Source organism: Acomys minous (genome assembly GCF_964271855.1).
Source record: "Acomys minous genome assembly, chromosome: 14".
In the NCBI taxonomy this organism is placed as follows: Eukaryota; Metazoa; Chordata; class Mammalia; order Rodentia; family Muridae; genus Acomys; species Acomys minous.
The window spans coordinates 32,437,714-32,452,546 of NC_140496.1; the positions used below are offsets into that span (position 1 = coordinate 32,437,714).

Genomic DNA, 14,833 nt, shown 5'->3' on the forward strand with positions numbered 1-14,833 from the left:
AGGTGTAGGCCAGTAAGCAAAATTAATAATCTAATAGTGAGCTATATGAACAGCTCTTTTGTAGAATTAACAGGAAGGATCTTGTTAGGGTATCAATTCCCCACCTGTAACTTCAAAGTAAAATCCCTTTGCTTTCTTTACTCTTTAAACTTCAAATCAAGATTTCTGTGTTTTGGCAAGTCAGGATAGTCAGGCAGCTTCCAGGTCTCCACGGATACTGTTTGTACTAACTTCTTGCTCTGTTAGTGTTGGACTGCTCAGGAGACCAGCTAATCCTGCCTTTTCTTCTGGGCTCTTCTTTACCTTTGGCCAGCGCCTCTGCCTTCCTTTGAGGTCATTTAAAAAACACATGTTAAAAAGTTAGGTTGGCTCTTACTTGTCAGCTCAGTTTTGCCCTTGGCATGGGTGTTGAACGTTGTAAAGGAAGAATGTGTCATCGTTACTTATTAAGACTTTTCAAAGCTCATACACTGATTATTTGTTCATTAGGCTGTGGTGACAAATAACATAGCCTGGGTACTGATAAGCAGTGGGAATTTAATCCCATTGTTTTGGGGTTGGGGGCTCTAACCTCAGGGTGTAGTGGATTTTGTGTCTGGGGATGGTGCGTCCTTGTAGGTAGCCATCTTCTCGCTGTGACCTCACACAGCAGGAGGGGCTGAGACATCTCCCAGGTAGGGGATGTTTTTGAAAATACTGTTCATTTTTCTGTTTTGAGATATGGTACTGTTATGTTGCCCAAACAGTACAGCCCACCCTGCCTTCAAAACCACCTCTCAGCTGTGAGAGCTCTAGGTGGGCATCCTCACACTGGGGTTTGGGGGCATCTTATATGTTCACTAATCTCACACTTCCAATGGCACTATACTGTCACCGTGTGGGTAGGGTTACAGTGTACAGATCTCAGGGAGAAGTAAACATTCAGGTCCTAGCAGACCACATTCTTGGAGAATAGAAATTGCTGTGGCTGGGTCAAGAATTTGGAGTTACTGCCAAGACCCAGGCATGGTGGGGTCCGCTTATACTAACTGAACTTTAGAGGTAGATGATGGCGGACATTGAATTCAAGGCCAGCCTGGGCTGCAGAATGAGACTCTCAACAGAGCCAAGGAGAAAAGATGCCTTTGGAAAACTGGACCTACAGTTCTATAGCAAAGGCTTTCAAACTGAGTGTTTTTATTACCTAAACTCTTCAAGAGCTTAGAGAAGTTAAGGACGCTTTACAGTTATCAGTACTTAGCAGAAATAGCAAAGAGGGAAAATGGACGATCCGGCTGTGCGTGAATGCTGCTAGCTTAAAGTCTGTTACTAAGGTGGAGGCCGCCTACTCCTTCTTTATTGGATAAGCCAAAGTGTAGAGTGTTCCAGAAATAAATGTGCAGGCTGCTTTGTTAACAAAGAGGCAGTCTTGTTTGCCAAGCATTGTGGACGTGCAGTGTGGAGGTGCTTACGTGCGTCTCTGGGAAGAAGCAGGTTGAGCCCTGTCTGAGTCACAGGGCCGGGTTAGTGTTTGAGAGCTCCGGTAAAGCCCGCATCTGTGTAGGCTCTGGTAGCGATAATCCCAGGGTGCATGTGATGTTGCCATACGCAGTGTGTTGAGTGGGCTGTGCTTCAGAGAAGAGGCACACTGGGAGTTTTGTATTTGGGTTGTAAAGTTTTACCCAGAAGGATATTTCTGAAAAGATAAAAATAGTGACTAGCATTGCCCACCTGGCCAGAGTTTCTGTAGTGGCCTTTGATTAGCATGTGGGCCTTTGCCTGCCCCAGTCATTTCAAGGGAAAAGCCCTCAGTACTGTTCTTGAGATGTCTTTGCAAGCGATCGGCCACATGTTTATTGGAAGAGCCCTAAGACGGCCAAGTAGTTTTTAATGAGGAGAGAGTGAGGCTAGTAGAAAAGGTTGGATAGTTGCTGGACATGGTGGCACACAACTTAATGCCAGCACTAGAAGGCAGAGGCAGGAAGATCTCTGTGAGTTCAAGGCCAGCCTGGTCTACTTGGACAGTGCTAGTACAGCCAGGGACACAGTGAGACTGTGACAAAAAAAGAAAGAAAGAAAGAAAGAAAGAAGGAAGGAAGAAAAGGTTACGTGGGTGTGGTAATGCATGCCTTTAATCCCAGCACTGGGGAGGCAGAGGCAGGTGGATTGCTGTGAGATCGAGGCCAGCCTGATCTACAAATCGAGTCCAGGACAGCCAAGGCTACACAGAGAAACCCTGTCTCAGGGGCAAAAAAAAAAAAAAAAAAAAAAAAAAAGAAATGAAAGGTTACTTACTGTATGGTATAACATTGGGCCAATTTGATATTGATTAAATGTTAGGTATAAATATATTTTATATGTGTATAAATCATACTGCTTAAAAGAAATTATATATGTGTATTTATGGGGGCAGCAAGTGTGCCATGGTACATGTGTGGGGATCAGAGGACAGATGGAAGGAATCAGTTCACTCCTTCCACCATGGTCCTGGGGCTCCAACTCAGGTCATTAGACTTGGTACCTCCTACTGAGACATCTTGCCAGTCCATAAAGCAGTAAATTATATGCAAACCTTCTTTTGTTTTGAGATAGAGTCTTACATAGAGCTGAAGCTTTCCTTAAACTCACTGTGTAGCCTTAGCTGGCCTTGAACTCAGGGCAGATCTCCTGCCTCAGTGTCTTGATTGCCGGAGTTAGACATACACTCAACATGTAGGCTTGATGTTTCTTGTCTACTTCTATGGATGCTTAAACCACTTTACTGTGTTAGCACTTTCAGGGCTCTGTACGTCCTGAGAGGTGTGGGCACTGTTTTCACTCTTGTTGTTGATCTCCGTATGAAACTGTTTCTGCTCACTTGCCTAAGACCTCAGAAGGGGCTTGTGGCAAGGTGGAATCTGGGCCAGGCAGATGGGTTTTGAAGCCCATTCCTTTTGTCCCATGCTGTGTGTGCTTTATGACCCGCCTCTCAGCAGACCCAGTTCTTCACAGGGGACACTGTGGGGAAGGTGGCTTGCATTGAACGACGGGGAAGGACATCTACTTTGAGGACATTTAAATCCCTCTGGCTCCAGCAGCTGTAGACATCTCTAAGAGAAGCCATAGGCCCGCCCTGGTGTATTCTTGAAAACAAACTGCGTGCGCTTGCATATGTGTGTGTGTGTGCGTGTGTGTGTGTGTGTGTGTGTGTGTGTGTGTGTGTGTGTGTGTATGAGAGAGAGAGACAAAGACAGACAGACAGACAGACAGACAGCAGAGACAGACAGAGCCTTATATAGTCCAAGCTGGCTGCAAACATAGTATGTAGCTGAGGATGACTGTGCACCAATCCTCCAAGGACCACAGGTGTGTGTCATGCCTGGCTAGTCTAAGTAACTTTTTTTTATTCTTTTGAGACAGGGTCTCTATATCCTTTTGCTGTCATGGAACTCTTTTTGTAGACCAAGGTAGCCTCAATTTCAAAGAGATCCTCCTGCCTCCAGAGTGCCGGGATTAAATCGTGAACCATTACACCTGGCTTTGGACTAAGTAACTTTTAAAGCTAGTTATCTTAAATTTTTTTTGTTGCTGTTTGTTTTTAAACTGCAGCACACATGACTTTTATGCTTTTGTTTCATTTTTAGGTTGATGCTCGAAGTGACCGGACTGGGGAGGTCATATTTAAAGACAACTTCTCTTCTGCTGTTGCTGCTGTGGTGGAGGGAGACTACCGGATGGATGGCCATGTTCAGTTAATCTGCTGCTCAGTGGATGGCGAAAGTAATCGGGCTAAGAACAATCCTTGAAAAGTCAAAATGTCAATTTGATTGGGTTAAAATGCCAACTCTGCAGTATTTTTTTTTTTTAAAGCTTTTCTAACAAATTCACCTAAGTCTAGAAGATGAGAACATAGTTTCGGTTGTTCTGGGCAGGTCACTGGTGGGCTAAAGTAGACGTGGCTATGCTTAGGGTCCTGTCCTCTGTTCAGTCCGAGGCTACCTGCCAGGCACCGCGGAGATGAAGGGCAGCCTCCTGGACACAAGTGTGGAGCAGGACCTGATACGAGAACTGAGTCAGAAAAAGCAGAATCTGTTGCTGGAGCTCCGCAATTATGAGAACACCAAGGTGGGCTCTACTGCGGGGGGCGTAGAGTGGAACGCGTTGGGACTAGCCAGGGCGCTCTGCAAGGGCAGGAGAGCGCTGAGGTCAGTGCGGCCATGGGCTGGGCCCTCCTGACGACCTGCGGAAGTGCAGAGTGCCTCAGCCTTCTGGCTGAAAAGCTGGACTTGGTGGCAAACAGTGTAATCCCAGTGCTCAGAGGCCAAGAGGAGGCTCCTGAGTTCTAGCCTGGATTACACAGCCAGACCTCGTCTCAGGAAAAGGGGAAAGAAGGGCTGGAGAGATGGCTTAGCAGCTGAGAGTGTATACTGCTCTTGCAGAGAAGCACCTTTGGGTCCTAGCACCCACATTGGGTGGCCCACAGCCACCTGTGACTTTGGGAGACTCTCTACCCTATCTGCTCTCACCAGGCATCGCATCCACACCTGCTCACCTGATTAGAAATGAATATAAAATGTTTTCAAAGGAGAGGCACAAGATGAGAAAGAGAGACAGACAGACAGACAGACAGATAGACACATACATTTGTAAAGGGCATGATGAGGGGCAGTGGACCACAGAGGGGGACAAAGGGTGGGTCTTGCCCACATAGCCAGATACAAACAGGGCGAGTGGGATTCAGGGGATTGCAAGACTCAGATTAGTAAGGGAGGGTCCATGAGGCCAAATAGCCACTGTTTAACTTGGACTTCAGTTCACTGACCGACTAAGCTGAAGTTCGGGGATATCTTACAGGCAGAACTGAACAGTCCCCTGAGTGAGGCGGATGGGCAGAAAGGCATAATCCCAGCCAACACCAAGCTGCACACTGCCCTCTCAGTCAGCCTGGGCAGTGATGTACAAGATGCCCATGCGGAATTATGCATTTCCACTTCCAATGGTAAGAAACGACATTCAGTTGGTACTGGTAGGTGCCCATGCTGTCTTGGAGTAGTTCCTAAAATCTCGCTTTTCCTCTTCTGACAGATACCATTATCCGAGCAGTACTAATTTTTGCAGAGGGAATTTTTGTGGGTGAAAGCCATGTGGTTCACCCCAACATTCACAACCTTTCCAGCTCCATCCGTATCCCGATTACACCTCCCAAAGATGTTCCTGTGGATCTGCACTTGAAAATCTTCGTGGGTTACAGAAGCAGGTGACCCCTTCCGTCTCAGGGCTTTTCTACAGAGACAAGGGAAAGTGGGTTGGTTTGCTAGTACAGTTGCCCTCTGTCAGACCCGAGAAGCCACTGAAGGATCTGCTCCACAGCCAGGGTTTCCCCATGCCTCTTTATTTCTCTAATTTGAATTCTTTTCAAAGAAAAAACGAGCTGTGTGATTTTAAGATGCTTATTTTCAGTCTTTAATTAGATGACATCAGAGACACAAAACATTAACAAATGCAGAGCTTCTGGGTGGTAGGACTCAGGCTTAGCCCTGGACCTAAGCCTCAGCAGCATCGCAGAAGAACAACTTGGTAATTTTTTTTTTCAAGACAGGGTCTCTCTGTGTAGCCTTGGCTGTCCTGGACTCACTTTGTAGACCAGGCTGGCCTTGAACTCGCAGCGATTCACCTGCCTCAGCCTCCCAAGTGCTGGGATTAAACGCATGTGTCACCATGCCCAGCAACTTGGTAATTATTTAAATAGAGTTTGTCCACTGACACTCTAAGTGGTGGAAAGTATTTCTATGAGGTGCAGTCACGATGCTAGTGAGAAAGCACTTGTTGTTGAAGACACAGGCCTCTTTATGCCAGGCAAGATGGTGCAGGCCTGGGATCCTACCACTCAGGCTGAAGCAGGAGGATCAGAAGGTCCAGGCCAGCCTGGACTCCAGGAGAGCTCAAGGCCACACTGAGCAACATAGTGAGACCTTGTTCCATTAAAACAACAAAACCTGTCAATCAATAAAAACCAAAGCCACCTTATATTCTTTCAGGGCATTGTAAAGCCCTGTGCATGGCTGTGTGTAAATGTGGACAATTTATATCATTTCTAAATCTCAATCCCCATTCTTTGCTACAGAACTTTAACCCTCAAGTTTTTCCTGGTCTTTCTTCAGTGTGACCCTTAGATATCCATGGTGGTGACCCATTAGTGAGTTTGCTTTCTGGACCCTCACTATGAAATAGCATTGTACTAAGCCAGGCACGGTGGTGTATGTACTCTTGGGAGGCAGAGGCAAGAGGGCCCAGAGTTCAAGGCCAGTCTGGGCTACATGAAACCTGTCTTAAAGGAGCAGAGGGTTGGAGTGCAGACTGACACTACACCTAACACGTCTCTTGTGTTCATTGGTGGCCGCAGCACCCAGTTTCATGTATTTGAGATGACAAAACAACTCCCCCGATTCACCATGTATGCCCTGACAAGCCCAGATGCAGCTAGGGAGCCAGTCAGCTACGTGAACCTGATCATTGCAGAGCGGGCGCAGAGGGTGAGTAGTGCGCTCTTTCTTTCAGTTCGTATCTGCACTTGAGAATCCTTTAGACGTTACTTTGTAGAAGAAATACCAGTGCCATGCTGGTAGCAGTAAACATTATGAACTATGTAGTGTGCAGTTTGCTTAGAAACTTTTAAGCTAAGCTGGGTGGTGGTGGCGTAGGCCTTTAATCCCAGCACTCAGGAGGCAGAGGCAGGTGGATCCCTGTGAGTTTAAGGCCAGCCTGGTCTACAGTGTGAGTCCAGGACAGCCAAGGCTACACTGAGAGACCCTGTCTTGAAAAACCAAAGAAGAGGAGGAAGAAGAAGAAACTTTTAAGCTTCACTTTATTATTATTAAGTGTGTGTGTGTGTGTGTGTGTGTGTGTGTGTGTGTGTGTGTGTGTGTGTAAGGGTCAGAACACAACATTTGGCAGTTGGTTCTCTCCTTCCTTGAGTTCTAGGAATCAAACCTGTGCCATCAGGCTGCCGGGTTTCCTGACTGAGATATCTTGCCAGCTCTAACTAGTAACTTACAATGAAACATACTTGGCTTTAGGTGTGGCGCCGTAGGCTTGTTTGCAGTTCCTGTCCTTCATAGGAAAGAGGGTCATGAGTTTCAGAACAGCCTGGGTTACATCATAAATTCCAGGCCAGCCTGGGCTACATAGTGAGACCCTATGTCAAAAACCAAAATAAAACAGAACTCAAAATTTGCTGAAAATTTTCTTTTCAGGACTTTGAAACACACACACACACACACACACACACACACACACACACACACACACTTTCCTAAGAAATCCTTTGTTACAACTGACTTTTTACTATTCTTGATTCCCCCTTGTCTTTTGTTATGGCGTTAGTGTAGTTGTCTTGACTTAGTGTTTCAAGAGAGTCAAATGGAGATGCTTAGGGTGGCAGTGTACATCTGTGAGATGCTTAGGGTGGCAGTGTACATCTGTGAGATGCTTAGGGTGGCAGTGTACATCTGTGAGATGCTTAGGGTAACAGTGTACATCTGTGAGATGCTTAGGGTGGCAGTGTACATCTGTGAGATGCTTAGGGTGGCAGTGTACATCTGTGAGATGCTTAGGGTGGCAGTGTACATCTGTGAGATGCTTAGGGTGGCAGTGTACATCTGTGAGATGCTTAGGGTAACAGTGTACATCTGTGAGATGCTTAGGGTGGCAGTGTACATCTGCGAGATGTGGGCGGAGAGGTCACTGGAGCCCAGGAGTTCCTGACTAGCCTCAAAGGGGGAAAGATGGAAGAGGTAGGATTTGGGGATTAGGACATTTTCGGGTTTCTTTGTTTGTTTTTTTAGCTCAAATGCTTCCTTAATTAAATTTTTAGTAATTTTGAATGATTTCAGTTTCCTTATCTGTACTGGGAGGGTGGTATTGCCTCTTTATAAGGAGCGCAGGAAACTCCATGACTGGTGTTAAATGTTTTACGAAGCTTAGTGTCTGTGGCAGTGGGCTGTAGCTTTGGTCGAGCTTCAGAGCTCTTCTTTCTTTTTCCTAATACAGTACCTGCTTGTCATCTTCCTGTCAAACCCATACTCCCTGGGGAAGTGCAGGAGGAGGAACCTGCAGAGTGCAGGAGACATGGGAAAGAATTTTAGGGGGCTGGAGGTGGAGACAGCTGCTTCACATTGTGAAGAAGACGAGAAGGCCACCATTAGGCAAAAGAGCTGCATGACTTCTGAGAGGGCAAAGCCCAGAATCACACAGCTGTGGCTTCAGAGAAGGGTTGCTGGCCTATCCCAGCCCCAGAGCCAGCCGCCCCAGCTCTGGCAGCCCAGCCCCAATGGACTTGGCTGATGTGCTGGTGTCCCTGGAAATGGTGCTGGCATGGAAGCTCAGCTAGGGACGAGTCAGTTCAGGAGATGTGGGAACTGCTGAGCCAGGGGCTTTTAATCAGTCAGTGTCTCTGACTGCTGACTCAACACAACTGCAGATAGTGGTTGGTTCTTGACAAAACTCGCTGGTCAAGCAGAACTTGGCACAGGCCTGCATTTCCAGGGTAAGGGATGGCAGGCGAACTGCTCCCAGAGCAGAGAAAATAGGGTCAGACTCTGGCTTTAGAATTCTTGAGGAGATTTTTAATCATATAGATTCTCAGCTCACTTAGTCAGGCCTTTGTAGGCAGCCTCATTGCTGATTCTTTGCTGGAAGCTGGATTGCAAACCACTGTAAAGTAGTAACACCAAAACTGTGTGTAAGTAACGTGCATCCGAGTGTATACATGTACACCTAATAAACAACATTACACAGGAGAGTGGATCAGCCCCCCACGCAGACAGTCCTGTCCACCTGCAGAAGAGCTCTTAGATAAAAGAAGTAGCTCCTAGTCCTCTGCGCCGCGTGTAAGGTAGTGCCTGGGTCGGAAGCTCTGCACAGTTGTGCTGCTGTGGAGCAGCCGTTGAAGGCCAGGGATGAGGGCAAGGAGAGTGTGATTGACCTGTGTGTGTGGCGGGGGTGAGGTCTACTTTCTTTTCTTTTTTTAAACCAAGAAGCATAACTAGCACAATGGCTGTACTTTAAGAACTGAAATACTCTTCGTTCTGTTCACTTTTAAGATGGCCACGTGGCTCAATCAGAACTTCCTGTTGCCAGAAGACACTAACATTCAGAGTGCACCGTTTCAAGTCTGTTTCACATCCTTGCGCAATGGTGGCCAGCTCTACATAAAAATAAAGCCAAGTGGCGAGGTAATGTATGATGCCACGGGCGCGGAGTTTTACTGTCTGACCATTGCTTACAAAGTGAAAGTTATACTCAAGATCATAGAAGCAAGGTTTCCAACCTAGTGTGTCAATGTCACTGCAGACACGGGTCTTCTAGAGCACTAGAACAGCAGTGTTCTGCCTTGGGCTTGGTTTTCATTCTTTCTTTATATAATTTGCAAAGAGTTGGTGTCATAGTTTTATTTGCTGTTACCATGACAACATACCCTGGCAAAGCAACATAGAGGAGAGAAGATTTATTGTCGTTCATAGCTCCAGGCCTGAGCCTGTGATTGTGGAGAAGCTGCCGTGGCAGGAGCTTAAGACAGCTGCCCACACTCACACCCAGTCAGCTGCCCACACTCACACCCAGTCAGCTGCCCACACTCACACCCAGTCAGCTGCCCACACTCACACCCAGTCAGCTGCCCACACTCACACCCAGTCAGCTGCCCACACTCACACCCAGTCAGCTGCCCACACTCACACCCAGTCAGCTGCCCACACTCACACCCAGTCAGCTGCCCACACTCACACCCAGTCAGCTGCCCACACTCACACCCAGTCAGCTGCCCACACTCACACCCAGTCAGCTGCCCACACTCACACCCAGTCAGCTGCCCACACTCACACCCAGTCAGCTGCCCACACTCACACCCAGTCAGCTGCCCACACTCACACCCAGTCAGCTGCCCACACTCACACCCAGTCAGCTGCCCACACTCACACCCAGTCAGCTGCCCACACTCACACCCAGTCAGCTGTCCACACTCACACCCAGTCAGCTGCCCACACTCACACCCAGTCAGCTGCCCACACTCACACCCAGTCAGCTGCCCACACTCACACCCAGTCAGCTGCCCACACTCACACCCAGTCAGCTGCCCACACTCACACCCAGTCAGCTGTCCACACTCACACCCAGTCAGCTGCCCACACTCACACCCAGTCAGCTGCCCACACTCACACCCGGTCAGCTGCCCACACTCACACCCGGTCAGCTGCCCACACTTACACTCGGTCAGTTGCACACTTACACCCTCAACTTACACCCAGTCAGGATGCAGAAACGAAGAACTGGCTACTGCTGCTTGCTCTAATGTCTTTCTTCAGTGCAGGCCCCAACCCACGAAACAGTGCTGCTCACATTTCAGGGTGCTGTCCTGCCACCTCAGTTAGCCCAACTAAGAAAATCCCTTATAGGCATGCCCACAGGACCATCAATCCAGGCCATTAAACGTCCTTTATGGTTGTTTCTAGATTGTGTCAAGTTGACAAAAATAACTGTGGTAGCTCATACCTTTTTTATTTTATTTTATTTTATTTTGGTTTTTCGAGACAGGGTCTCTCTGTAGCCTTGGCTGTCCTGGACTCACTTTGTCGACCAGGCTGGCCTCGAACTCACAGTGATCCGCCCGCCTCTGCCTCCCGAGTGCTGGGATTAAAGGCATGCGCCACCACGCCCGGCTAAGATTTTATTTATTTACTTTATGTATATGAGTGCTCTATCTGCATGTACACCTGCATGCTGGAAGAGGGCTTTAGAGGGTATAGATGGTTGTGAGCACCATGTGGTTGCTGGGAATTGAACTCAGGACCTCTGGAAGAACAGTCAGTGCTCTTAACCGCTGAGCCATCTCTTCAGCCCCCTGGTAGCTCATACCTTTGAGCTCAGCACTCAGGAGGCAGAGGCAGGCAAATCTCGTGAGTTCAAGCCTCAGCTATGTACCTTGTCTCAAAAAACAAAACAGACAAATACCCGTGACAGTTGGGAGAGAGAACCACTGTTCTCTAAGACCTGGAGAATCTACTATAGCCATTATAGCCATGTTTTTTTATTTTGAATTAGCAAGTTTATTAAGTATATAGCAAGCACAAAAATAAAAGACTCAGTGGCAACAGAGAGCGCAGGAGCCAATAAAGAGCAAGCATCATTAAGAAGGACTTCACAACATCTGGCAGAGATGACTAGGGCAGCCTGACTGAGAGAGCAGACCAAGGTAGTACCATCAAATTGAGGTGCACTTTAACATGCAGCACACTGGGGAAGTTGAGGCAGACAGTGGGTGGAGTTCGAGATTGAGCTTCTGACTGTGGAAGCTTCGAGCTTCCCATTCCCACTGCAGGCATCTTTATATCATGAGACAGAAAGATGTGGGAACTCGCTTACTGTCTGTCTACCCTCAAGGACACCCCCCCCCCCCCCCAGTTTTCCTGTGTGGGCTGTTTGCTGTTTTTCTTTCTCCTGGTTACAGAGTCAAGGTGCAGTGGTGTGACCTATAGTCCAACTACTTGGGAGGTTAGGTTTGAATGACACTGGCATAATCATTTTGTTTGGCTAATGTTGCATTTAGGTTACGATAGAGGAGTGACCTTTAGCCACCTGCAAGCAGTAATGACTGTGAATTATCACTTCCTAAAAGCAGCCTGACTTCATCGCTGCACATAAACACATTCTCAGGAGTTATGTGGACATGGAGAAAGCCGGGTGCTGTTTCTCATGCACCTGTGAGGATACTAACCTTGCCCATTTTTCCCTGAGTAGATCACCGTCAATACTGATGACATTGATCTTGCTGGTGACATCATTCAGTCATTGGCATCCTTTTTTGCTATTGAAGACCTTCAAGTAGAAGCAGATTTCCCTGTCTACTTTGAGGAATTACGAAAAGTGCTGGTAAAGGTGAGACCGTGGTAGTTAGAGCTGGAAATATCTCTTATAAAGTGAGTAAAGATATACCTGTATATATGCTGTATGACAGTCACGCCCTAAAGAATTTTGTAGAAACTTGGAGCATTGGTGAGTAAGTTCCTTAAAGGACTTCTATAAACGTGAAGTTACCACGTCATCCCATGTTTTCCCCTGGATCTAGAGGGTGCTCTTTTTAAAATTTTTAAAAAAATTTTTATATAATAATTCTGTTTGCATATGAGCCAGCAGGCCAGAAGAGAGCATCAGATCTCATTATAGATGGTTATGAGCCATCATGTGGTTGCTAGGAATTGAACTCAGGACTTCTGGAAGATCATCTAGTGCTCTTAACCTCTGAGCCATCTCTCTAGACCCAAAAGGAGAGATTTGTTTATTTGCTTTATGGCTCTGAGTGCTCTATCTCTGTGTACATCTGCATGCCATGAGGTGGCATTAGATCACTTTATAGATGGCTGTGAGCCACCATGTAGTTGCTGGGAAGTGAACTCAGGACCTCTGGAAGAACAGACAGTGCCCTTAACCACTCAGCCATCTCTCCAGCCTGAGGATGCTCTTTCAAGCATGCATCACAGCATTACTTTCTGTCCATCTAATCTGCTGGTCTTGAAAAATAAGGATCATGATCAGCTGTGATGTAAAACGCCTCTCTTGGGGCAGGGGCTGTAGCTTAATGGTGGAGCACTTGATGCCTTAGGTTCAAAACTCAGAACCCCTCCCAAGGAAAAGACCCTCAGAGAAACCAAAACCCCACTATTACCACTGTGAATCACTAAAACTTTAACATGTATGTTGCTTGGTCTCTTGATGCTGACACAGGAAGGTCTAACCTGGGGTATCATCATTGGAGGTAGCACAGACCACTTGTTAAAAGGAGATGAAATACAGCAGCACCTGAGATGGGATGGCTGAGCAGGGAGGGGGCAGGGGGCTCTGATAGGGCAGGCGGTGTCTTGCCAGTCTTCCAGGCTCTCAGGAGCGTATGAACCGTGGTGGTTTCTGCATGTTTTCCCCTCCAGGTGGATGAGTATCACTCAGTACATCAAAAGCTCAGTGCTGACATGGCTGATAACTCTAACGTCATCCGGAGTTTGCTGGTCAGGGCTGAGGATGCGCGTCTGATGAGGGACATGTGAGTACTTACCGTAGCTTGGATAAGTGCACAGTCAGACAGGTGAGCAGTAAGGAGTGGGAACTCTCAGATGCTGCTAGGTACAGTCGGAGGGAATTCAACTTCCTTGGGAAATAAGTTGGCATTGTTGGTAAAGCTGAAAATGTATTTTGTGACTAGCAATTTTCTTTTAGTGTAAGGCTTAGAAAAATTTGTGCTCGTTTTACTATTTACACAGTAATACTCATAAAGGCAGTGTTTATAAAAGATCCTGTATTTGTCTGCTTCCCGCTGCTACAACAAAATGCCTAAGACTGAATAGCATATAAGGAAAAGTGGCTAAGTTTTTGGAGGTTCCGGTGAGGGCCTTCCTGATTGTATCATGCAGTGGTGGATGGCACCATGGCAGGAGTGCACTTGAGAGCAAGAAATTGCATAGCAACACTGGAAGCCAGACAGACTCATCTTTTTCTTTTATTGCGGATCTCTTGAGAAAACCGACTAGGCTCCAGTGAGACACCTTAAGCCCTTCTAAAGGCAGCACCCTTACTGACCTAATGACCTTGTATTGTACTGTTTAAAAGATCCTACCTCTTAATATTAACACACTGAGGCCCTCTGGAGGGCACACTTAAACCATATCAAAACCCCAAAATGGAAATCCAAAGTCACATCAACAGCATAACGGGTGTGTGAGACTCATCAGTGGAGCAATGAGTCATAAGTGGCCATGGCATGAAGGACCACACGGCACAGACCAGAAGAGGACTCAGCGTGTACCAACCGTTTCCATTTGTTTAGTTTGAAAAGTGACAAAAACTGTATGGTTTGTGAAGCATCCATTGTTTAGTTGAGGAAGTCCCTGCAGGTATCCAGACAGAAGCGAACTCTGAGAAGACAAGAATGAAAACCCAGTGCAGATTGAATTCTGGTTCTCTTGGTGCTTCTCTGAGTGCAAGGACCTCTGTGCCCTCAGCAGTCAGTAACTCCCGGGCCCCTGAAGACACGTCTGTTGTTGCATCTATCGATTTTGGCAGCTTTGTAGGTTCCTCCCAGAAGTGGCCTCATGTAGTATTTGCCTTTTGGGCCTGGCTTATTTCCCTTAGCATAGCATGGTTCAGAACTTCCCCCTTTGAAGGCTGAATAGTTCATCGCCTACTAAGCTGTCTTTCTCTTTTCATATGCCCACGGGCTTCCTCCCTTGTGTGTTAGCTTGTGAGCAGTGCTGCAGTACACATGGAGTGCTTAGCTTCTTAAAGACCCTGATTTCAGTCCCAGAAGTAGGCTATTTGATCATAATGGCAGCTCTGATTTTATTTCCTTCCCCCCTCCTCGTGTGTGTGTGTGTGTGTGTGTGTGTGTGTGTGTGTGTGTGTGTGTGAAGCCAGCCTCAAACTCAGTCCTCCTGCCTCAGACCTTCTGTGCTGGGGTCATAGGCCTGGCCATACTCATCCTTCTGAGCCACTTGTGCTTGTTTACTCTTTGCAATCTTGGTGACTCAAATTCTGGAAAAAAGTAGTGCTAGTCTTATTGCCATCATGTTATTTGCTAATTTTGGAAGAAGTGACATTAAAATGCTGTTATGTTATCCAAGAATACACGACGGGATGGCGTTGCATTTGCTCCAGTCCCGTTTATTTCTCAGGAACCCTCTGAGGCTCCTTTGTTTGGGATATCAGCCACTTCAAGGTTTTTGTTTTTGTCCTGTCTTTAAAAACTGTTTTGTGCAGGGCAGTGGTGGCTCATGCCTTTAACTCCAGCACTCAGGAGGCAGAGGCAGGCAGCTCTGGCCAGCCTGGTCTACAG

At 47.1% G+C, this 14,833-nt stretch overlaps 1 protein-coding gene across 1 annotated transcript in view; it reads left to right on the forward strand.

Annotated features, from left to right (window-relative positions):
• BBS2 (Bardet-Biedl syndrome 2) overlaps window positions 1-14,833 on the forward strand; it is a 34,802-nt gene that overhangs the window by 16,402 nt on the left and 3,567 nt on the right. Inside the window, exons 8-15 of the mRNA XM_084757464.1 lie at window positions 3,603-3,738; window positions 3,947-4,083; window positions 4,813-4,957; window positions 5,044-5,215; window positions 6,362-6,491; window positions 9,060-9,191; window positions 11,752-11,889; window positions 12,936-13,048. Of these exons, the coding sequence (XP_084613590.1) occupies window positions 3,603-3,738; window positions 3,947-4,083; window positions 4,813-4,957; window positions 5,044-5,215; window positions 6,362-6,491; window positions 9,060-9,191; window positions 11,752-11,889; window positions 12,936-13,048 (1,103 nt within the window). The remainder of the gene's footprint in view (window positions 1-3,602; window positions 3,739-3,946; window positions 4,084-4,812; window positions 4,958-5,043; window positions 5,216-6,361; window positions 6,492-9,059; window positions 9,192-11,751; window positions 11,890-12,935; window positions 13,049-14,833) is intronic.